Source organism: Panulirus ornatus, chromosome 53 (assembly GCF_036320965.1).
Source record: "Panulirus ornatus isolate Po-2019 chromosome 53, ASM3632096v1, whole genome shotgun sequence".
In the NCBI taxonomy this organism is placed as follows: domain Eukaryota; kingdom Metazoa; phylum Arthropoda; class Malacostraca; order Decapoda; family Palinuridae; genus Panulirus; species Panulirus ornatus.
In genome coordinates this window covers 6,924,664-6,950,973 of record NC_092276.1, presented here as the reverse complement: position 1 = coordinate 6,950,973, position 26,310 = coordinate 6,924,664, and the positions used below count along the sequence as shown (strand labels likewise).

General features: G+C 40.3%; 1 protein-coding gene across 1 annotated transcript in view; it reads left to right on the top strand.

Moving 5' to 3' along the window:
* LOC139765206 (uncharacterized) overlaps window positions 1–26,310 on the top strand; it is a 236,453-nt gene that overhangs the window by 138,352 nt on the left and 71,791 nt on the right. Inside the window, 7 exon segments of the mRNA XM_071692509.1 lie at window positions 3,283–3,381; window positions 9,172–9,288; window positions 11,443–11,619; window positions 11,776–12,027; window positions 18,057–18,263; window positions 22,595–22,816; window positions 23,590–23,742. Coding sequence (XP_071548610.1) covers window positions 3,283–3,381; window positions 9,172–9,288; window positions 11,443–11,619; window positions 11,776–12,027; window positions 18,057–18,263; window positions 22,595–22,816; window positions 23,590–23,742 — 1,227 coding nt within the window.

Genomic DNA, 26,310 nt, shown 5'->3' with positions numbered 1-26,310 from the left:
GGGGTAGTGATGCTGTTTCCTTTGGGGCAAGGTAGTGACAGGAATGGACGAAGGCAAGCATGAATATGTACACGTGTATATATGTGTGTATTTTCATATGTATATGTATGTATATGTTCATATGTATATGTATGTATATTGGCATTTATATATATATATATATATAAATGTGTGGACGTATGTATATACATGTGTATGGGGGTGGGTTGGGCCATTTCTTTCGTCTGTTTCCTTGCGCTACCTCGCAAACGCGGGAGACAGCGACAAAGTATAAAAAAAAAAAAAAAAAAAAAAAAAAAATATATATATATATATATATATATATATATATATATATATATATAAATTTTTTTTTTTTTTTTTTTCGCTGTCTCCCGCGTTTGCGAGGTAGCGCAAGGAAACAGACGAAAGAAATGGCCCAACCCACCCCCATACACATGTATATACATACGTCCACACATGCAAATATACATACCTACACAGCTTTCCATGGTTTACCCCAGACGCTTCACATGCCTTGATTCAATCCACTGACAGCACGTCAACCCCGGTATACCACATCGCTCCAATTCACTCTATTCCTTGCCCTCCTTTCACCCTCCTGCATGTTCAGGCCCCGATCACCCAAAATCTTTTTCACTCCATCTTTCCACCTCCAATTTGGTCTCCCTCTTCTCCTCGTTCCCTCCACCTCCAACACATATATCCTCTTGGTCAATCTTTCCTCACTCATTCTCTCCATGTGCCCGAACCATTTCAAAACACCCTCTTCTGCTCTCTCAACCACGCTCTTTTTATTTCCACACATCTCTCTTACCCTTACGTTACTTACTCGATCAAACCACCTCACACCACACATTGTCCTCAAACATCTCATTTCCAGCACATCCATCCTCCTGCGCACAACTCTATCCATAGCCCACGCCTCGCAACCATACAACATTGTTGGAACCACTATCCCTTCAAACATACCCATTTTTGCTTTCCGAGATAATGTTCTCGACTTCCACACATTCTTCAAGGCTCCCAGAATTTTCGCCCCCTCCCCTACCCTATGATCCACTTCCGCTTCCATGGTTCCATCCGCTGCCAGATCCACTCCCAGATATCTAAAACACTTCACTTCCTCCAGTTTTTCTCCATTCAAACTCACCTCCCAATTGACTTGACCCTCAACCCTACTGTACCTAATAACCTTGCTCTTATTCACATTTACTCTGTGGAAGGTATTAAGAATATATGGTGTGGGAGGCAAGTTGTTAGAAGCAGTGAAAAGTTTTTATCGAGGATGTAAGGCATGTGTACGTGTAGGAAGAGAGGAAAGTGATTGGTTCTCAGTGAATGTAGGTTTGCGGCAGGGGTGTGTGATGTCTCCATGGTTGTTTAATTTGTTTATGGATGGGGTGGTTAGGGAGGTGAATGCAAGAGTTTTGGAAAGAGGGGCAAGTATGAAGTCTGTTGGGGATGAGAGAGCTTGGGAAGTGAGTCAGTTGTTGTTGGCTGATGATACAGCGCTGGTGGCTGATTCATGTGAGAAACTGCAGAAGCTGGTGACTGAGTTTGGTAAAGTGTGTGAGATATATATATATATATATATATATATATATATATATATATATATATATATAGGTGTGTATATTTGCGTGTGTGGACGTATGTATATACATGTGTATGGGGGTGGGTTGGGCCATTTCTTTCGTCTGTTTCCTTGCGCTACCTCGCAAACGCGGGAGACAGCGGCAAAGTATAAAAAAAAAAAAAAAATATGTGTATATGAATGGATGGGCCATTCTTCATCTTGTTTCCTGGAAGATGTATGGGTGTGGTTGAAGGTTTGGTTTTAAGGCACTGAAGGTACAGAGCTACTTGATATTCCTCTGTTGTGTTAATGGCACGTATGTTGGGAGTGAGCTAATTTCAAGTTGTAATCTTAAGCAAGTATTAGCAATGTGGCTGTTAATTTAGTGTTGGGCCTCCTCATTATTAAGCTGGTTTATACACAGGAAGGAGAAGAGCCTTTAAATGCTGCACCTGGTTTGGGTAACAGCCCTTCTTTATAGCTCATACTGTGTGTTGCACTTCATTGCAAAGTAGCTCATAGAGGCTGTTGTTGTGATGTTGAACACTTAATTTTACTGCTGCATAAATTGAGTAATGTGGTCGGTAAGATTCAAGATGTTTGAGGATATGACAGTTTAGGAGGGATTCAAAGTCTTTGGAAATGGTAGGTTTCAGAGTAACAGGACGGTAGTTATGTAAGGAATGGCTGTGAAAGAGACAGTTGACATCATCCCTAACCTGTTGCCAGTCCCACAGCCGGAAAATATTTAAGGAGACAAACTGTCTCTTGGGAAATTTTAGAATATCATGTCTATGGATAAGGAAATTTTTAGCAAGATTTTCATACCTTACATAATAGCAAAACTAAAATATGCTTCTCAAGTTGGGTAACTGCACCTGAAGAAGCACAAAGAGCTAATAGAGAAGGTCCAAATGATGGCAACTAAGTTGTTTCCAGAATTAAGATAGCTGAGTTACAGGGACAGGCTGCAGTCTTTAAATATGTCTACCTTAGAAGACTGGCATGAAAGGTGACATGATCACAGCCTTTAAGTTTTTACAACAAATTAATGACATGGTTCTTTGAGAGATGTAAGGATAGAGCAACTACGGGACACAACATGAAATTAAACAAGCAAGTTTTTTTAAAAGATGAAAAGAAGTACTTTTATAGCATAAGAGTGGTGGATGAATGGAGTAGAATGACTGACGACATGGTTAATGTAGACAGCATACATAAATTTAAGAAGTTATATGATTGAAGAGAATGTTCAAGAGATGGAGCCCTACAAGTGTAAAACTCTCCCCATATAGTTCAGATAGGTTAGCACACAAACCCTGGCTGGAGGTGTTCAAGGAGTAGCATAGGTTACTCAGACTATGGAAGTACCTTCAGTGTTGCTTGGATTCACCTGAATCATTTTCTGGTCAAAAGTGGAGCATAAGAAGCTGGCCATATCCACTGGGCAGGACTACAGGTCAAGGAGTGTGGTGATGTTGGTTATATGCTTGTGTAAGGAGAATGTAGGACAAATGAAGAATAAGTATTGTCTTCAGTATGGAAGTTGCATCTTGGGCAGGAGGGTCTTGTGACAGGCTGAATCGGTGTTTATGATGTTGGAGAGGTGGGTTGTATCCAGAATGCAGAAGAGAAAGTGAATAATTACAGTTTAATATAATTTATGTGACTGTACTTTATTAAAGATAAAGTTCTGTTGACAGCTCAAGTCTGCTCAGGAGGAAATAGTGAAGCACACTCTCCATATCCAAACATTAGAAGCCAAGCTAATCGACAAGGAGCAGGAGATTACTGCTGCAAGGGTAATTAATCTCTTGTGTGTAATAATGCTGTGTCTTGCATTCAGAACAAGATAGTTCATCTAGAATCTTCCTAAGATGTTTCAGGAAACAACCACTTTCACATCTTTAATAATTGAAGGCCTTTATTACTTTGCATAAAACTTTTACTGTACCTGAAAACACTTCTCATAGATATGACCATGTATGAGGTATTATCAAATTGTGTACAGCATAATGAAGAGAATGTATGTGTATTTGTGAATAGAATGATAGTTGACTCAGCAAATATGCACAAGGGGCAAAACAGAGTATGGAAGCAGAAAGAAAGGAAAGCATAAGGCAAGGAAAAGAATAATGGGTAAATGAAATTGAAAATTTCCCTTTTTTAGAAAAAGTGGTTACATACTAATACTTCATCTTCAAGAAAATAGCTGAATGTCCTTCTTTTTTTAATCCCCATTGTTATAGCATTCTCATCTTTTGTATCATTAAATTTTAGGGAGAATAAAAAGATGTTCTGGAAGGAGGTAAATAAAGTGCGTAAGACAAGGGAGCAAATGGGAACTTCAGTGAAGGGCGCAAATGGGGAGGTGATAACAAGTAGTGGTGATGTGAGAAGGAGATGGAGTGAGTATTTTGAAGGTTTGTTGAATGTGTTTGATGATAGAGTGGCAGATATAGGGTGTTTTGGTCGAGGTGGTGTGCAAAGTGAGAGGGTTAGGGAAAATGATTTGGTAAACAGAGAAGAGGTAGTAAAAGCTTTGCGGAAGATGAAAGCCGGCAAGGCAGCAGGTTTGGATGGTATTGCAGTGGAATTTATTAAAAAAGGGGGTGACTGTATAGTTGACTGGTTGGTAAGGTTATTTAATGTATGTATGACTCATGGTGAGGTGCCTGAGGATTGGCGGAATGCGTGCATAGTGCCATTGTACAAAGGCAAAGGGGATAAGAGTGAGTGCTCAAATTACAGAGGTATAAGTTTGTTGAGTATTCCTGGTAAATTATATGGGAGGGTATTGATTGAGAGGGTGAAGGCATGTACACAGCATCAGATTGGGGAAGAGCAGTGTGGTTTCAGAAGCGGTAGAGGATGTGTGGATCAGGTGTTTGCTTTGAAGAATGTATGTGAGAAATACTTAGAAAAGCAAATGGATTTGTATGTAGCATTTATGGATCTGGAGAAGGCATATGATAAAGTTGATAGAGATGCTCTGTGAAAGGTATTAAGAATATATGGTGTGGGAGGCAAGTTGTTAGAAGCAGTGAAAAGTTTTTACCGAGGATGTAAGGCATGTGTACGTGTAGGAAGAGAGGAAAGTGATTGGTTCTCAGTGAATGTAGGTTTGCAGCAGGGGTGTGTGATGTCTCCATGGTTGTTTACTTTGTTTATGGATGGGGTTGTTAGGGAGGTGAATGCAAGAGTTTTGGAAAGAGGGGCAAGTATGAAGTCTGTTGGGGATGAGAGAGCTTGGGAAGTGAGTCAGTTGTTGTTGGCTGATGATACAGCGCTGGTGGCTGATTCATGTGAGAAACTGCAGAAGCTGGTGACTGAGTTTGGTAAAGTGTGTGAAAGAAGAAAGTTAAGAGTAAATGTGAATAAGAGCAAGGTTATTAGGTACAGTAGGGTTGAGGGTCAAGTCAATTGGGAGGTGAGTTTGAATGGAGAAAAACTGGAGGAAGTGAAGTGTTTTAGATATCTGGGAGTGGATCTGGCAGCGGATGGAACCATGGAAGCGGAAGTGGATCATAGGGTGGGGGAGGGGGCGAAAATTCTAGGGGCCTTGAAGAATGTGTGGAAGTCGAGAACATTATCTCGGAAAGCAAAAATGGGTATGTTCGAAGGAATAGTGGTTCCAACAATGTTGTATGGTTGCGAGGCGTGGGCTATGGATAGAGTGGTGCGCAGGAGGATGGATGTGCTGGAAATGAGATGTTTGAGGACAATGTGTGGTGTGAGGTGGTTTGATCGAGTAAGTAACGTAAGGGTAAGAGAGATGTGTGGAAATAAAAAGAGTGTGGTTGAGAGAGCAGAAGAGGGTGTTTTGAAATGGTTTGGGCACATGGAGAGAATGAGTGAGGAAAGATTGACCAAGAGGATATATGTGTCGGAGGTGGAGGGAACGAGGAGAAGAGGGAGACCAAATTGGAGGTGGAAAGATGGAGTGAAGAAGATTTTGTGTGATCGGGGCCTGAACATGCAGGAGGGTGAAAGGAGGGCAAGGAATAGAGTGAATTGGAGCGATGTGGTATACCGGGGTTGACGTGCTGTCAGTGGATTGAATCAAGGCATGTGAAGCGTCTGGGGTAAACCATGGAAAGCTGTGTAGGTATGTATATTTGCGTGTGTGGACGTATGTATATACATGTGTATGGGGGTGGGTTGGGCCATTTCTTTCGTCTGTTTCCTTGCGCTACCTCGCAAACGCGGGAGACAGCGACAAAAAAAAAAAAAAAAAAATCCTACCATCCATCTTTCTCTCCTTTTTGCACTGAATACTTACTTAAGTTCTTCAGTCAGGATCATGTATACTTTAGTGGTGTCACTTCCATATATTTTGTTAACCTTTAAAATACTTCCTATAATTTTTCTTTTGTAATTATCAACAAACAAAGAAAAGAAACTAGGATAGTAAGAATGATACTATAATTGGAGGCAAATGTGCAAGTGTTATAGGTTTTAGGAAAAGATGAAATGTCTGTAAAAGAAGTGAAGTGGTGAAAAGAGGCCTATGTACAGATATACTAAGAAAGACTGAGCAAAAATTAATGGATGCCAATCAGCATTGTGATTTGTGCTACCAACTTATTAGCACCCATCAAAAGCACTGTATATATCTTTACTTATATTTTTATATTTTTATCATGCTTAGTTGCTGTCTCCCACACCAGCGAGGTAGCACAAGGAAACAGATGAAAGAATGGCCCAACCCACCCACATACACATGTATATACATAAACGCCCACATGCACATATACGTACCTATATATTTCAACGTATACAAACATATATATATACATAGACATATAAATATGTACGTATTCATACTTGCTGCCTTCATCCATTCCTGTCGCCACCCCGCCACACATGAAATAGCACCCCCCTCCCCCCATGCGCATGCGAGGTAGCGCTAGGAAAAGACAACAAAGGCCACGTTCTTTCACACTTGTTCTCTTGCTGTCATGTGTAATGCACCGAAACCACAGCTCCCTTTCCACATCCAGACCCCCACAAAACTTTTCATGCTTTTCATGCCCTGGTTCAATCCACTGACAGCACGTCCACCCCGGTATACCACATCATTCCAATTCACTCTATTCCTTGCACGCCGTTCACCCTCCTGTATGTTCTGGCCCCAATCGCTCAAAATCTTTTTCACTACATCCTTCCACCTCCAATTTGGTCTCCCACTTCTCGTCTATCCCTCTACCTCTAACACATATATCCTTTTTGTCAATCTTTCCTCACTCATTCTCTCCATGTGACCAAACCATTTCAATACACCCTCTTTTGCTCTCTCAACCACACTCTTTTTGTTACCACACATCTCTCTTACCCTTTCATTACTTACTCGATCAAACCACCTCACACCACATATTGTCCTCAAACATTTCATTTCCAACATGTCCACCCTCCTCCGCACAACCCTATTTATAGACCATGCCTCACAACCATATAACATTGTTGGAACCCCTATTCCTTCAAACATGCTCATTTTTGCTCTCCAAGATAACATTCTCGCCTTCCACACATTCTTGAACGTTCCCAGAACCACTGCCCCTTCCCCCACCTTGTGACTCACTTCCGCTTCCATGGTTCCATCTGCTGCCAAATCCACTCCTGGATACCTAAAGCACTTCACTTCCTCCAGTTTTTTCCATTCAAACTTACCTTCCAGTTAACTTGTCCCTCAACCCTACTGAACCAAATAACTTTGCTCTTATTCACATTTACTCTCAGCTTTCCTCTTTCACACACTTTACCAAACTCAGTCACCAACTTCTGCAGTTTCTCACCCGAATCAGCCACCAGCGCTGTATCATCAGCGAACAACATCCGACTCACTTCCCAAGCCCTCTCATCCACAACAGACTGCATACTTGCCCCTCTCTCCAAAACTCTTGCATTCATCTCCCTAACCACCCCATCCATAAACAAATTAAACAACCATGGAGACACACACTGACCACTGGGAACCAATCACTTTCCTCTCTTCCTACTCGTACATATGCCTTATATCCTTTGTAAAAACTTTTCACTGCTTCTAGCAACTTACCTCCCACACCATATACTCTTAGTACCCTCTACAAAGCATCTCTGTCAACCCTATCATATGCCTTCTCCAGATCCATAAATGCTACATACAAATCCATCTGTTTTTCTAAGTACTTCTCACATACATTCTTCAAAGCAAGCACCTGATCCATACATCCTCTACCACTTCTGAAACCAAACTGCTCTTCCCCAATCTGATGCTCTGTACATGCCTTTACCCTTTCATTCAGTACCCTCCCATATAATTTCCCAGGAATACTCAACAAACTTATACCTCGGTAATTTGAACACTCACCTTTATCCCCTTCACCTACGTACAATGGCTCTATACAAGCATTCCGCCAATCCTCAGGCACTTCACCATGAACCATACATACATTGAATATCCTTACCAACCAGTCAACAACACAGTCACCCCCTTTTTTAATAAATTCCTTTTCAGTACCACCCAAACCCGCTGCCTTGCCGGCTTTCACCTTCCGCAAAACTTTCACTACCTCTTCTCTGTTTACCAAACTATTCTCCCTGACCCTCCCACTTCACACACCTGCTCGAACAAAACACCCTATATCTGCTACTCTTTCATCAAACGCATTCAACAGACCTTCAAAATCTCACTCCATCTCCTTCTCCCTTCACCACTACTTGTATTATTATGAATTAGCAGCCCCGTATTGCCTATTCAAAAATATTCAGGAAAAATATGGCATATTATTACCTAACTAAATGAAATTAGTGTGAAAATGTAAATGTAAAATAAATGAATCATTGCATATGTAATGGTTGTCAGCTGAGTGTTATTGTTTATGAGTGAAGTTTCAGCCAGCCATCACGTAGGGGCAGCACTTTATGGCTCCCTGGCACCATGTCCTGGTTGGGGAAGGGTCAGTGAACTGTGTGGGACCATAGTGGTATTTTGCAATGAGAAGGAATAATGTCTATTAATACTTTTGTTATAATTTGTCGCCACAGAGTTAAGGTTAGTATTCCTTTCCTGTGTGAGGAAGTGTAATGCATGCAAAAGATGGGATGTGGATATGTGAGAAGGGTTACTAAGGGGTGGAGTGAGGAAGTCTTATTGCTTGTAAAAGAACAAAAAAAAAAAGTGTGTGGGTAGTGTCTCTCAAGAAGTAGCATGAGTGATTAAGAGGAGTACAAGAAAAAAAGGCTATTGGTCAAGAGAAAGGTATGAAAGCCAAAAAAAAATAAAATAAGAGAGATCAGATGGGAGGATATCAGTGTCCAGTGAGGTTAATCAAATACTTTGGGAGGAGGTGATGTTCTTTAGCCCTATTAGTCACATTTTATGACAGAGGAGATACCCAGGTAATGTTTTTTCCTGTTCTACAGGGAAAGGGCAGATACAATGGAATGAATCAAAATACTAGTTTATTTTAAGTAAAAAGGAAGTTAATTCTGTTCACCGATATTTTTATAACTGGATTTGGAATGCTTGTCCAATTATGTTCTGAGTGCATCTCGTAAGCCCTTTTCTTAATCAGTTTAATGGGGAACAGAATAGCATAATTGATTTGCAGGAGGAGGTGATGCAGGTCGAACGTGAATCGGAGAAATCTAACAGAAGCTTAGCGGAAGAGCTGACAGCAATGAAGGAGAAATTTAGATCCGAGAAGAAGGCTGTTGCTGATAGAATGGTAAGACAAACCCCTCTTCTATCATTCATATTCTATTTGGGCTATTGCTGATAGCAGCATCTATTTTTGGTTTGGAATATTTAACAACCAAAGTGCTGAATTTTCTGAAGAATTCTTTTTTGACCAGTGACAAGTCAGCACACTGTCTTCTCTGGCAATTTTTGCACCTTGCATTCCATGGCCCTTGTTAAACCATGTTCTCTGAGTCTTCCTTATTACTTTAGCAAATTTGTTTAATTCATTTTTTACTTACATAGTCAGGTTTTTCATTTTAATTTAGTTTTTACTTACATAGTCAGCTTTTTCATTTTTTGTTAAGCTGTAAGGGATATTTTGTTGATGTGTAGGCAAGCCCTTTGCTAGTGAGTCTTGCATTCATTTGATAGTTTGCATCCAGTATGATTCAAAAGCATTTGACATTGAAGCTTAGAAGAAATTCTTAGTTGGATGTTTAGCAACACATCTCCAGCCTATATGTAATTTAGGGAGTAAATGAAGTTTTACAGAAATATTTAGTTTCCTCACCAAACACCACTTTAGACTTAGGGAAGCCTGTAAGTCACTGGCATCCCAATCTTTTCTATTTGTTCATATCATCTTACTCTGTTTTCTATAACTTACTCCTGTCTCTTCCCTCATTTTTCAAGTTAGCATTTGATGCCCCAAATCCACTGTACACACCAATGTCCTGCTGAACATCTTCATTCTGTGGTTCAGTTGAAAGTCCTCTTGGCATATTTCATTTCTTGCATTCTCTATATATAGCCATATCATCTAAGCTTTTTTTTTTTTTTTTCAGATGTAATGTTCAAATCTTCTCTTATCTTAGCGTTTCTCATCCTATCCATTGTAACTTTTCTAATTAGCCTCATTGCTTTCATTTTGACAGCCTGGAACTTTGAACTTGTTGTGGTTGTGAGTCACTTAAGGCTACAAAAATTAGTTTTGCTGTAGAAGTTCCTGCCCTTCATAAGCTAATATCAAACCTGAAATATGTCATGAAGATATATCTTAATCAAAGTATATCAGTTAGTAGGTAGTAGTTGGTAGGAAGCCACCAAGCAGGGACGTACATTACTGGTACTACTTGCCTAGGTATTTGGAGTGTTAGTGTTGGCTGCATAGTGAGCTACTACTTCAGTGGTTGTCAAATTGCACTCCTTTGACCCAGGTAGCTGTCTTCTCTTTCTACCCCAACCAGAGGTGGACTGTTGGGATTCTGTCCTGAAATATACAACCCCTCCTTGTCACACATAACATTTGATAACACTTAACTCACACAGCTCATTCTTTGTAACTCTAGATTTTCCTTTAGTGAGTGCTGTGTGCTAACCCTTACTTTTGGCAAAGTGACAGGAGCAATATGTAGAAGTAGTGGGTAAGAATATTAGACAGGAAAATTAGGTAGAAGTAGGTAGGAACATTAGCTGGAAGAAGTATCTAGACACATTAGGTGGAAGCAGTAGGTAGGATCCTCAGAAAACACTGTGCTTGAATTGCCCTTTGCCAGTAGATCACTATGGGTGAGGCACTGAAGGCTAAAAAGGGACTCTGGAGTTAAACAGTTATGGAGACTTTTGTATAGCTATCCCCTTGAGGGAGTTCCCATGGGGAATGGGCATCAGAGATATAGATAGATAGATAGATAGCATATCACTTAAGACTGTGAAAATTGCATTCTGCTGTGTTACCTCCGACATCTTAATCTATTCGATCCTGTACAATACTTAGTGTAGTAGCCTTTTATGCAATAACAGACTTGCATATTCCAAATGTGAAAGGACTTCAGCACCACAAAGGGTTATTGCAGTTTTTTCTGACATGTAGCTCTTTCCTAACGGTAGCTTGTTCTTTATTGCTGTACCTGCTAAAAGTTCAATCCAGCTCTTCGGTGTTATGAGTGAGTCCCATTTTATCCTTCTTCCCTATGTCTAGTTTTTTTGGTACCATTGAGGACTGAATATTCAGGTGGGACAGAAATATTAATTTCCAAGTTTTCCAATCCACATACTACAAATGCAGATTTAAATGTCTCCAGAATCTCAGCTTTTACAATTTTCCCAAATTAAGAATTGTGATTTCATTAAGACAGTATGTATATCTTCTGTTTTGAAATATTCCATAATCTAATGATGCTTTTATGCACTTGTCAAGAAAATGTCATATCGGACAGAGGTTGAGAAGCTTATGATTCAGATAGAGGAACTTGAACAAATGAGCAAAGAAAAAGAAATAATCTTCCAGAAGTATGAGGCAGCCAAGAAGAAGCTGACAGAAGTATTTGCCAAACTTGATGAGGCCAAAACTATAAATGAGGACTATGAGAAACAGGTAATGTAGGATATATAGAAAGAAGGAATTTTATTATTTTTTTCTTTATTGTAAAATATCAGAGCAAATTTGGCTCTCTGGGTGCTATAGCCTTTGATATGGTTTCATTCAAAAATATCTTTTGATACCTCTATGATCTGTTTTCTTACACTACAGATGACTAAATACAAAGAACTTGTTACAAAGCTACAATCTGATCTTCAGAAAGAGCTCTCTAAAAGAAATGAAATGTTGTCTCGAATTACTGAATTAGAACGTAAATATCAGCCACTGAAAGAAAAACTTCATGAGTCCGAGAATACTGTCAGACGTATTGGTAATGAGAAGAGATCTCTGGAGGTGCAGCTTCTGCATGCAGAAGCTCAGATGAAAGAAATCAAGAAACAGTGGGAACGTGAAAGCTTTGGGGTAAGTATTATATTCCGGTTATTACTGAATGTAGGCATAAGTAAAGGTATCAGGAGTGAATTTCAAGAGAATGAAGTTTTTTGTGAAATGTACTCTAAAATGAAGTTTTATCTTTATATTCATTAGAACTTCTCCAGCATTTCTTCTTAGGTAACTGTGCATGACACCTTCATACATTTATTTATTTACATTACATTTCTTTATAACTTGTTACTTTTTCTTTTCTTTCACCTTTGATCTCCTTCTGTACTTCCTCACTGAACATAACAAGTTGTATATTTAAAGTGCAAAACATAAACTCATCTTTTTAAATGTATTACTTCTCTTGCAGTCAGAGCATACTGATTTATAAATTCATCCTAAGACATATTATTATATTATCAGTATTATCCCTGGGGATAGGGGAGAAAGAATACTTCCCACGTATTCCCTGCATGTCGTAAAAATCGACTAAAGGGGAGGGAGCGGGGGGCTGGAAATCCTCCCCTCTTGTTTTTAATTTTCCAGAAGAAGGAACAGAGAAGGGGGCCAAGTGAGGATTTCCCTCAAAGGCTTAGTCATCTGTTTCTTAACGCTACCTCACTGGCGCGGGAAATGGTGAGTAGTATAAAAAAAAAATCATTATTATTATCATACTTAATTGCTTTCTCCTGCGTTAGCGAGGTAGTGCAAAGAAATAGACGAGGAATGGCCTAACCTACCCACATTCACAGGAATATACATAAACGCCCACACACGCACATATACATACATATACATTTCAATGAATACATTTTTTTTTTTTTTTTTTTTTTTTATACTTTGTCGCTGTCTCCCGCGTTAGCGAGGTAGCGCATGGAAACAGATGAAAGAATGGCCCAACCTATCCACATACACATGTATATACATAAATGCCCACACACGCACATATACATACCTATACATTTCAACATACATATACATACACAGATGTATACATATATACATATGTACATATTCATACTTGCTGCTTCATCCATTCCCAACGCCATCCTGCCACACATGAAATGGCACCCCCCTCCCCCTGCATGCGTGTGAGTTAACACTCGGAAAAGACAACAAAGGCCACATTCGTTCACACTCAGTCTCTAGCTGTCATGTGTAATGCACAGAAACCACAGCTCCCTTTCCACATCCAGGCCCCACAAAACTTTCCAGGGTTTACCCCAGACACTTCACATGCCCTGGTTCAATCCATTGACAGCACGTCCACCCCGGTATACCATATTGTTCCAGTTCACTCTATTCCTTGCACGCCTTTCACTCTCCTGTATGTTCAGGCCCTGATTGCTCAAAATCTTTTTCACTCCATCCTCCCACCTCCAATTTGGTCTCCCACTTCTCGTTCCCTCCACCTCTGACACATATATCCTCTTTGTCAGTCTTTCCTCACTCATTCTTTCCATGTGACCAAACCATTTGAATACACCCTCCTCTGCTCTCTCAACCACACTCTTTTTATTTCCACGCATCTCTCTTACCCTTTCATTATTTACACGATCAAACCACCTCATACCACATATTGTCCTCAAACATCTCATTTCCAACACATCCACCCTCCTCCACACAACCCTATCTATCGCCCATGCCTCACAACCATATAACATTGTTGGGACCAATATTCTTTTATACATACCCATTTTTGCTCTCCAAGATAACATTCTCGTCTTCCACACATTCTTCAACACTCCCAGAACATTCGCCCCCTTCCCCACCCTGTGACTCACTTCCGCTTCCATGGTTCTATCCGCTGCTAAATCCACTCCCAGATATCTAAAACACTTCACTTCCTCCAGTTTTTCTCCATTCAAACTTACCTCCCAATTGCCTTGTCCCTCAGCCCTACTGAACCTAATAACCTTGCACTTATTCACATTTACTCTCAGCTTTCTTTCACGCACTCTACCAAACTCAGTCACCAGCTTCTGCTGTCTCTCACCTGAATCAGCCTCCAGCGCTGTATCATCAGCGAAGAACAACTGACTTTTCCCAAGCCCTCTCATTCACAACAGATATACACATGTACATATTCATACTTGCTGCCTTTATCTATTCCTCTCACCACCCCGCCACACATACAAATACATTTCAATGTATACATACACACATTTTTTTTTCATACATTCGCTATTTCCCGTGTTAGCGAGGTAGCGTTAAGAACAGAGGACTGAGCTTTGGAGGAAATATCCTCACTTGGGATCCTTCTCTGTTCCTTCTTTTGGAAAACTAAAAAAAAAAAAAAAGACGGGAGGGGAGGATTTACAAGCCCCCCTTTACGACACGCAGGGAATATGTGGGAAGTATTCTTTATTCCCTATCCCCAGGGATATAAATACATATATATTCTTTCTTTCTTTTCTTTTAAACTATTCACCATTTCCCGCGTTAGCGAGGTAGCGTTAAGAACAGAGGACTGGGCCTTTTTTGGAATATCCTCACATGGCCCCACTCTGTTCCTTCTTTTGGAAAATTAAAAAAAAAAAACGAGAGGGGAGGATTTCCAGCCCCCCACACCCTCCCCTTTTAGTCGCCTTCTACGACACGCAGGGAATACGCGGGAAGTATTCTTAATCCCCTATCCCCAGGGATAATATATATATATATATATATATATATATAATATATATATATATATATATATATATATATATATATATATATATATATATATATATATATGTACATATATATACTTTTATCCCTGGGGATAGGGGAGAAAGAATACTTCCCACGCATTCCTCACGTGTCATAGAAGGCGACTAAAGGGGATGGGAGCGGGGGGCTGGAAACCCACCCCTCCTTTGTATTTTAACTTTCTAAAAGGGGAAACAGAAGAAGGAGTCACGCGGGGAGTGCTCATCCTCCTCGAAGGCTCAGATTGGGGTGTCTAAATGTGTGCTGATGTAAGCAAGATGAGAAAAAAGGAGAGATAGGTAGTATGTTTGAGGAAAGGATCCTAGATGTTTTGGCTCTGAGTGAAACGAAGCTCAAGGGTAAAGGGGAAGAGTGGTTTGGGAATGTCTTGGGAGTAAAGTCAGGGGTTAGTGAGAGGACAAGAGCAAGGGAAGGAGTAGCACTACTCCTGAAACAGGAGTGGTGGGAGTATGTGATAGAGTGTAAGAAAGTAAACTCTAGATTGATATGGGTAAAACTGAAAGTTCAAGGAGAGAGATGGGTGACTATTGGTGCATATGCACCTGGGCATGAGAAGAAAGATCATGAGAGGCAAGTGTTTTGGGAGCAGATGAGTGAGTGTGTTAGTAGTTTTGATGCATGAGACTGGGTTATAGTGATGGCTGATTTGAATGCAAAGGTGAGTAATGTGGCAGTTGAGGGAATAATTGGTATACATGGGGTGCTCAGTGTTGTAAAAGGAAATGGTGAAGAGCTTGTAGATTTATGTGCTGAAAAAGGACTGATGATTGGGAATACCTGGTTTAAAAAGAGAGCTTACGTATGTAAGTAGGAGAGATGGCCAGAGAGCGTTATTGGATTACGTGTTAATTGACAGGTGCACGAAAGAGAGACTTTTGGATGTTAATGTGCTGAGAGGTGCAACTGGAGGGTTGTCTGATCATTATCTTGTGGAGGCGAAGGTGAAGATTTGTAGAGGTTTTCAGAAAAGAAGAGAGGATGTTGGGGTGAAGAGAGAATGGTGAGAGTGAGTGAGCTCTGGAAGGAAAATTGTGTGAGAAAGTACCAGGAGAGACTGAGTACAGAATGGAAAAAGGTGAGAACAAAGGAGGTAAGGGAGTGGGGGAGGAATGGGATGTATTTAGGAAAGCAGTTATGGCTTGCCCAAAAGATGCTTGTGGCATGAGAAGCGTGGGAGGTGGGCAGATTAGAAAGGGTAGTAAATGATGGGATGAAGAATTAAGGTTATTAGTGAAAGCAAAGAGAGAGCCTGACTACTTCATGTGCCCTGCTTTAGCCCGCTTACAGAACATTATCTCCTGTAAACCATAGGAGAGATGGCCAGAGAGCGTTATTGGATTGCATGTTAATTGACAGGTGCACGAAAGAGAGACTTTTGGATGTTAATGTGCTGAGAGGTGCAACTGGAGGGATGTCTGATCATTATCTTGTGGAGGCGAAGGTGAAGATTTGTAGAGGTTTTCAGAAAAGAAGAGAGGATGTTGGGGTGAAGAGAGAATGGTGAGAGTGAGTGAGCTCTGGAAGGAAAATTGTGTGAGGAAGTACCAGGAGAGACTGAGTACAGAATAGAAAAAGGTGAGAACAAAGGAGGTAAGGGAGTAGGGGAGGAATGGGATGTATTTAGGAAAGCAGTTATGGCTTGCCCAAAAGATGCTTGTGGCATGAGAAGCATGGGAGGTGGGCAGATTAGAAAGGGTAGTAAATGATGGGATGAAGAATTAAGGTTATTAGTGAAAGCGAAGAGAGAGCCTGACTACTTCATGTGCCCTGCTTTAGCCCACTTACAGAATATTATCTCCTGTAAACCATATTTTTCTAATATGCTTTATCCTTTGTATGCCTAATAGCCTCCTGCATGTTCAGGTCCTCAGCCTTTAAAGCTTCTTTCACTCCATACTTTTAGCTTGTCCTTGGTTTCCCTCCTTTTCCTTGTTCCTTCCGCCCTTTCCTCACTCATCTTTCCATATGCCCAAACCATTCCAGCACATCCTCTTTTGCTCTCTCACATACACGTCCTGCTTCCACGCCTCTCGCCTACCCATCATTTATTATTAGATTTATCCTCCATGCACCACATATTGTCCTCAAATATTTCATTTTCAATGCATTCACCTTATCCTTTATGTTTTTGTTTAAGGCCCACACTGTACATAAATATAGGACCAACGGAATGACCATGCCATCAAACATACCCATCTTCACCCTTAAAGTCAGTGACTCTTCTTTCCACACATTCCTGAATGCACCCAAGACCTTTGACCCCTCACCTACCCTATGGCTCACTTCATCTCCTATAGTTCTAATAACTGCCATATCCACTCCCAGCTATCTAAAAGATTCCACTTTCTCTTAGTTTACTCTCAATCCAAATAAAGTTTCTTTTCACTGCTAAACCTAATAATGTACCTTTCTTTATCTCTGATGCCTATTCCCTTTGTTAACTCCCCCAAGGGGGTGGACACAACAAAAGAGTCTCCACACCTAGTGAACAAGCCACTGGCACAAGGGAACTCTCGTGCAATGTTTTCAGAGGCTTCTACCCGATCTTTCTGCCAACTTCTACCTAATGTACCTGACTAATTTTCCAATCTACTACATCTACCTAATGTTCCCACCTACTACTTCTACCAAATGCTCTCTCTAGTGTTCATACCTACTACTTCTATCTTTTGCACCAACCATTCTGCTAAGAGGCAGGGCTAGAACAGCACTGACTGCATGAAAATCTTGTGTGATGAAGGATGAATTGTGCAAGTTAGGTGCTTTCAAATGTTATTTGCGACAAGGAAAGATAGTACGTTTGTGGACAGAATGCCTAATAACCTGGCTCATATTTACATTTCCTCTCAACTTCTTCCTTTCACACACTTTCCCTTGCTATAGCAGAAAACACCAGAAACAGATGCCTGAGCCATCTTGGCTTCTTCCTCTGTTCCTACTTTTGGAAAGTAATAATATGGAGGGAAGGATATAGATAGTTAGATAGGATATCTAGCTTTTCCCTGCCCCTATCAACCCACTGTAACTTTCAGGAGATGCTTGAGTTGTGTTTCTTGTCCTTATTCCCAAAGGCTAAGTTAGGTGATTAAGACTGAGTAATCCCTCACGCTATATGCTCTACTGTGCAGTTTTAGTGGTTCACTGAATATCACACCTACCATGCTAAAGCAGGAGTTAGAACAAAGCAAGAAGTTTGACTCTTAGCCATTAACAGGTAACAGATCCTTCTGCTCTAGTATTTATTTTAAGATTATTCTCATGTCGCTATTTTGGACCAGTTTTCCTTTCCAAGGAACAAGAAAAGAGTTGTCATAACAGGTATTTGCATTCTTTAAATCAAATGCCTTTACTTTCAGGGAATCCATACCCAGACAAATACCTTTACAATGGGAAGCCATTCAGCATCTTCAGATACTCAGCACAGTGAGATAGTTGTGACAAGGCCATCTTCATCATCTTGTGAGGATGACTGGAACATAGATGATTCTACACAAGAACTTCTTCCCTCAAGGTCCTCTAAGGAAACACGAAAGACAGTGTTTCGGGTTGCTTCATCAGAAATGGTTTGTTGTCTGATTAATAACTGTTGGCCATTTCATTATCATTTCCATTTATCAAAGTAAGATCCTTGATTCTGCTGAATACCTCTTTAGACACAAATGAACTTCAAAGGAAAATGCAAAATATCCAAGATCATCAGTGAGCATACAAGCTAGCAGCTGCTTACTGTGAAGGCACTGCACTGTCAGGCAAGAGAGTGCATGGAGGAGGTGAAATGTTTTAGATACCTGGGAGTGGACTTAGAACTAAAGAAGCTGAAGTTAGCCATAGGATGGGAGAGGGATGCTAAGGTCCTGGCCGCATTAATGAGTGTGTGTTAAGAGAGGTTACTATCTCTGAGGGCAAAGATAGTGCATTTGATGATACACTTATTACTACAGAGTTGTATGGATGTGAAGTAGGGGATTTAGATGAGAAAGGGTGGATGTGTTGGAAACAAGGTGTTTGATATGTGGTGTGAAGAGGGTTCCTCAAGTAAGAAATGATAGGATAAGAGAAAAGTGTGGAAATAAAAATATGGTTAAGAGGGTGCACTGAAATGGTATGGACATATGAAGATGATGAGTGAGGAGAGGTTAATAAAAAGGATACATGTGTCAGAAGTTAGGAGTAAGAAGGGGGAGAGCAATTTGGAAATGGAAGGGTGGATTGAGAAAGGTTTTGAATACTTTGGGCCTGAATATGCAGGAGGATGTGAGGCATGCATGAGATAAAAGTGAAATTGAGCAGTGTAGTACAATATACAAGGGGCATTATGGATACATCTTTTAAAGTAAAAGATCACGACATGTTTTTGTAAACCATACCATCTTCAGTGCCTCTTAAGTTAAAAAGGTGACTTTCCCAAGGAACTATACTGGCACCCATCCTGTTCCGCATTCTTTTATCTGACACTAACACAAAAACATGAGCCACAGTTTCATATCATCCTTTACAGATGATACAAGAATTATTTATTTATTCATTTAGCTTTGTCGCTGTCTCCCGTGTTAGCAAGGTAGCGCAAGGAAATAGACAAAAGAATGGCCCAACCCACCCACATACACATGTATATAAATACACGTCCACACACGCAAATATACATACCTATACATCTCAACATATACATATATATATACACACACAGACATATACATATATACACATGTACATAATTCATACTGTCTGCCTTTATTCATTCCCATCGCCACCTCGCCACACATGAAATAACAACCCCTTCCCCCCCTCATGTATGCGAAGTAGTGCTAGGAAAAGACAACAAAGGCCCCATTCGTTCACACTCAGTCTCTAGCTGTCATGTAACAATGCACCGAAACCACAGCTCCCTTTCCACATCCAGGTCCCACAGAACTTTCCATGGTTTACCCCAGACGCTTCACATGCCCTGGTTCAATCCACTGACAGCACGTCGACCCTGGTATACCACATCGTTCCAATTCACTCTATTCCTTGCATGTTCAGGCCCTGATCACTCAAAATCTTTTTCACTCCATCTTTCCATCTCCAATTTGATCTCCCACTTCTCCTCATTCCCTCCACCTCCGACACATGTATCCTCTTTGTCAATCTTTCCTCACTCATTCTCTCCATGTGACCAAACCATTTCAAAACACCCTCTTCTGTTCTCTCAACCACACTCTTTTTATTACCACACATCTCTCTTACCCTATCATTATTTACTCGATCAAACCACCTCACACCACATATTGTCCTCAAACATCTCATTTCCAGCACATCCACCCTCCTGCGCACAACTCTATCCATAGCCCACGCCTCGCAACCATACAACATTGTTGGAACCACTATTCCTTCAAATATAGCCATTTTTGCTTTACGAGATAATGTTCTCGACTTCCACACATTCTTCAAGGCTCCCAGAATTTTCGCCCCCCTCCCCCACCCTTTGATTCACTTCCTCTCCCATGGTTCCATCCACTGCCAAATCCACTCCCAGATATCTAAAACTTCACTTTCTCCAGTTTTTCTCCATTCAAACTTACCTCCCCATTGAGGTAAGTTTGAATAAGGATGAAAATTACATCAGTAGAGGATGCTGAAAGAATACAAAGAAACATAGATGAAGTCTTTAACCAGGCAACTGAGAACAGCGCTTTTCAATGGAGACAGTTGTCAACTTCTCCATGTGATATGGGGAAAATGAAGAAATCAAAAACAAAACAGAATACTGTACAGACAAACACTATCATGTTCCAGCTGAATAATGTGAAAGACCTCAGAGTTTTAAATAATATCTAACAACCTAACCTTCAGCGAGCACAAAAAAACAGTGATTGCCTCATACAGAAGGATGGTGTGCTGGATCCTGCAGATCTTCAAGACAAAGAAAGGAAAAAAGAGTACTGCATCATTATAACATCACCCTACATGGCAGGTGAAAGTGCAGAATTAGAAAGTATTTAGAGATCTTTCAACATCCATGTGTAATGACAGCTAGAGACTAAGTGTGAACAAGGGGGATGCTATTTCATGTGTGGCGGAATGGCGACGGGAATGGATGAAGGCAGCAAGTATGAATATGTATATGTGCATATATGTATATGTCTGTGTATGTATATGTATGTATAAGTTGAAATGTATAGGTATGCATATGTGCGTGTGTGGGAGTTTACGTATATACATGATTATGTGGGTGGGTTGGGCCATTCTTTCGTCTGTTTCCTTGTGCTACCTCGCTAATGCGGGAGACAGCGATTAAGTATAATAAATAGATAAATATATTCAACGCCCATATTACGGAGGTAAAGGAACTAAATTACTGGGAACAGCTGAAATCTCTTAAAGCTATACTCCCTGGAGTGGAGATAGGAGAGGTAAATCATTATCTGTACCTGGAAAATCCTAACTTACATTTGCTGTCAATGGATTGAACCAGGGCATGTGAAGCGTCTGGGATAAACCACGGAAAGTTCTGTGGGGCCTGGATGTGGAAAGGGAGCTGTGGTTTCAGTGCATTATTACTTGACAGCTAAAGACAGAGTGTGAACGAATGGGGCCTTTGTTGTCTTTTCCTAGCGATACCCCGCACACATGAGGGGGGAGAGTGTTGTTATTCCACGTGTGGCGGGGTGGCGATGGGAATGAATAAGGCAGACAGTATGAATTATGTACATGGGTATATGTGTATATGTCTGTGTGGATATATATATGTATAGATTGAGATGTATAGGTATGTATATTTGCGGGTGTGGATGTGTATGTATATACATGTGTATGTGGGTGGGTTGGGCCATTCTTTCGTCTGTTTCCTTGCGCTACCTCGCTAACGCGGGAGACTGCGACAAAGCAAAATAAATAGATAAATAAATAAATACATTTTGAAACTATGTCTTACTCACTGGAGAGGCAAGAAAGACTTTTGTAGAATGCTGCCTCTGATATCCAAAGGTGTGATATGCACAAAAAGAGAGAACACCTTAAACATCTAGGGTCCAAGAGTATTTAACATCTTGCCTAGCTACTATCAGAAACAGGATAGCATGCACGGTAAAGAAATTTAAAAGTGCACTGGATAAACACCTATGGTATACATCTCTCTTACATTCATTCGTTACACAATTAATGTATGAGTATAAGAATATGGTTCCTTCTCATAACCAAAACTACTGCCACATGCAGACTTTCAGTCTAATGGGTATAGAAAATTTTGTTCGCACTGACTCCTTGGGTATACCGTTCATTGACTATCATTGTAATACAAATTTATGATCAGTACTGCTTTTGTTGTGGCTTCCCAGTGACAAACATTTGAAAAGGGATAGTTTTACATGCTTGGTTGGTCTATTTGGAAAGCACAGTGCCTGCACATGAGGTAGCAGCTGGCTTGCTGCACTGCAATTGCTAGATCTTTGAACCCTTTTTAATGTTCTTACTACAGTATAATTATGTCTAGAAGGATATATTGTTCAAGTGAGTCTCTTAGTAATTCAAGTATTGTTAGACTAATAAACTTAAATTTAGAACAAAATTAGTTCTTTCATATTTCTTTATGGAAATTGTACATGATATTGTCAGTAGTATCAGTTCTGAATACTAAATATTATATACTGATTATATGAACAAAATGGAAATGTGTTTTATTTGAATTTAATTTGAAGTATGTACTGCATAGTTACAGAAATGAAATGTACAAACAGTATTTTTGATTTGAATGTAAAAATTATTCACTCAACTTTACTCCCTTTGTATGCATATACACCAAAGATTTTCTCTTTCCCTGTGCAGTTTGCGAACTTTAATTGAGTTTCTTATATCCATATGTGCTGCTGTTATGAGGATGTACCCTTCACAGTACTAATGCTTAGTATTAACACAGATGTTCAGAAAGCCATGCAAACGAACCTCATATGTAGAGAATAAACAGACCTGTGAAAGTGTGAAACAGACCACTAGCACTGCAGATAAGAAGAAAGCTTTACACCCATCTGAGATAAATGTTTCAGACAAATCACTAGGACGGTCTGTACCAAGAGATATGCTTTTTAATTGTGAAGATGAAGAGGAGCTGTTCAGCAACAAATACCTCCTTGATATGAAGGTGCATTTTCAGATTTTTTTATACAGTATCATCTTGAGGATTGATATGTAAGTATATGTTCTTGTATTACTGGTTTAAGGATTTAGATAAAAGCAAGAGTGTGGACTGCATTGAGCACTACAAGCTAACTGTACCTTAAGCAGAATATTGCCGTATGTAATGACAGGTAGATCTTCCATCCTATGGTGTCCCTGACAGCAAAAGATAAGAGACATTAAATCTCCTGATGGTGCAAAAAATTAATTTGTTATTCTTCCAGTCCCTTGGGGTAGGGGAAAAAGAATGCTTCCCACGTATTCCCTGCGTGTCGTAAAAGGCGACTAAAAGGGGAGGGAGTGAGTGGCTGTAAATCCTTCCCTCTCGTTTTTTTTTTTTTCTTAATTTTCCAAAAGAAGGAACAGAGAAGGGAGCCAGGTGAGGATATTCCCTCAAAAGACCCAGTCCTCTGCTCTTAACACTACCTTGCTAATGCGGGAAATGGCAAATAGTATGAAAGAAAGAAATTCTTCCAGTCATTTCAACGAAGCACAAGCCAGTCAAACCCATTTACTGAAGATAAGTTTTAACATTAATGATTGCAGGTGTTAAACTATAGAGCAATGGGTGTTCTTTATGTAATGAAGACAAAGTAGACGAGTTTGTACAGATAGAAATAGGCAAGTGGCAGAGAAGAGAGAATTGAGATAAGATACTGGAATAGAGAATAACAGTAAGTGAGTATATGCTGTTAAATAATAAATATTTATTAGGTTTATTCTTATATATTTTAACAGGTTGGGCGCTGCAACCCAATGAATGATGCACAGTGGAAGAGATTATCAGAACTTCAAAGGCGAAATTCTTTATATCCTCCTCATATGCGATCTGCATACCCAGCTGAAATGCAGTTTAGACCACTGCAGGATTTTGAAGATGACAAATTACGAGTAAGTAATAGCTAAAGAATGACTTATCACCCTTTAAGAACTTAATCCTTATACTTTCCGTGGAATTTTTTAATTTTTTTATGAATTTCATCTTGTCATCCATATACAATAATTAAAACAACTATCTGTGCACACTATGTAGGAAGCAATATGAGACCATGGTCGATAAATATTGCTTCGTGAGGGCTGTTTGGGTCAGAGGTTGGTAGCCCTGTGTTATTGTGGATGCCATATGTTGATTAATTGTGACATTTTCTGTTGTACTCATTAATCATGTTTTTGATATTGTAAACAGCCTTATGAAGTCACTCTGATTTATTTGAAGTTTACAATTAAACAACAACAAAAATGTAAAGTCAATTTGCAGTTTTACAGAATCTGTGAAAGCTTGACCTTCCATTTCAGTGATGGCATGTATTTTCCAACAAAGGATTACCACCCCCTTTAACAGTTCTGTTCTGTAATGGTGTATTATCTCTCCTCGTATTGATAGGCATCTGAATTGGCATCAGAAGAGTGTGCCACAATTGTGTCATTTTGCATGAAAACCTAAATACAGGAAATGAAATATAGGATAGGGGAGAAAGAATACTTCCCATGCATTCCTCACGTGTCGTAGAAGGCAACTAAAGGGGACGGGAGCGGGGGGCTGGAAACCCTCCCCTCCTTGTATGTTAACTTTCTAAAAAGGGAAACAGAAGAAGGAGTCTCGCAGGGAGTGCTCATCCTCCTCGAAGGCTCAGATTGGGATGTCTAAATGTGTGTGGATGTAACCAAGATGAGAAAAAAGGAGAGATAGGTAGTATGTTTGAGGTAAGGAACCTGGATGTTTTGGCTCTGAGTGAAACGAAGCTCAAGAGTGAAGGGAAAGAGTGGTTTGGGAATGTCTTGGGAGTAAAGTCATGGGTTAGTGAGAGGACAAGAGCAAGGGAAGGAGTAGCACTACTGAAACAGGAGTGGTGGGAGTATGTGATAGAGTGTAAGAAAGTAAACTCTAGATTGATATGGGTAAAACTGAAAGTTCAAGGAGAGAGATGGGTGATTATTGGTGCACATGCACCTGGGCATGAGAAGAAAGATCATGAGAGGCAAGTGTTTTGGGAGCAGCTGAGCGAGTGTGTTAGTAGTTTTGATGCATGAGACTGGGTTATAGTAATGGGTGATTTGAATGCAAAGGTGAGTAATGTGGCAGTTGAGGGAATAATTGGTGTACATGGGGTGCTCAGTGTTGTAAATGGGAATGGTGAAGAGCTTGTAGATTTATGTGCTGAAAAAGGACTGGTGATTGGAAATACCTGGTTTAAAAAGAGAGATATACATAAGTATGCATATGTAAGTAGGAGAGATGGCCAGAGAACGTTATTGGATTACGTGTTAATTGATAGGCGCGCGAGAGACTTTTGGATGTTAATGTTCTGAGAGGTGCAACTGGAGGGATGCCTGATCATTATCTTGTGGGGGCGAAAGTGAAGATATGAAGAGGTTTTCAGAAAAGAAGAGAGAATGTTGGGGTGAAAAGAGTGGTGAGAGTAAGTGAGCTTGGGAAGGAGACTTGTGTGAGGCAGTACCAGGAGAGATTGAGTACACAATGGAAAAAGGTGAGAACAAAGGAGGTAAGGGGAGTGGGGGAGGAATGGGATGTATTTAGGGAAGCAGTGATGGATTGCGCAAAAGATGCTTGTGGCATGAGAAGCGTGGGAGGTGGGCAGATTAGAAAGGGTAGTGAGTGACGGGATGAAAAAGAAGTAAGATTATTCGTGAAAGAAAAGAGAGAGGCATTTGGATGGTATATGCAGGGAAATAATGACTGGGAGATGTATAAAAGAAAGAGACTGGAGGTCAAGAGAAAGGTGCAAGAGGCGAAAAAGAGGGCAAATGAGAGTTGGGGTGAGAGAGTATCATTAAATTATAGGGAGAATAAAAAGATGTTTTGGAAGGAGGTAAATAAAGTGCATAAGACAAGGGAACAAATGGGAACTTCAGTGAAGGGGGCTAATGGGGAGGTGATAACAAGTAGTGGTGATGTGAGGAGATGGAGTGAGTATTTTGAAGGTTTGTTGAATGTGTTTGATGATAAGTGGCAGATATAGGGTGTTTTGGTCGAGGTGGCGTGCAAAGTGAGAGGGTTGGGGAAAATGATTTGGTAAACAGAGAAGAGGTAGTAAAAGCTTTGCAGAAGATGAAAGCCGGCAAGGCAGCGGTCTTGGATGGTATTGCAGTGGAATTTATTAAAAAAAGGGGGTGACTGTATTGTTGACTGGTTGGTGAGGTTATTTAATGTATGTATGACTCATGGTGAGGTGCCTGAGGATTGGCGAAATGCTTGCATAGTGCCACTGTACAAAGGCAAAGGGGATAAAAGTGAGTGCTCAAATTACGGAGGTATAAGTTTGTTGAGTATTCCTGGTAAATTATATGGGAGGGTATTGATTGAGAGGGTGAAGGCATGTACAGAGCATCAGATTGGAGAAGAGCAGTGTGGTTTCAGAAGTGGTAGAGGATGTGTGGATCAGGTGTTTGCTTTGAAGAATGTATGTGAGAAATACTTAGAAAAGCAAATGGATTTAT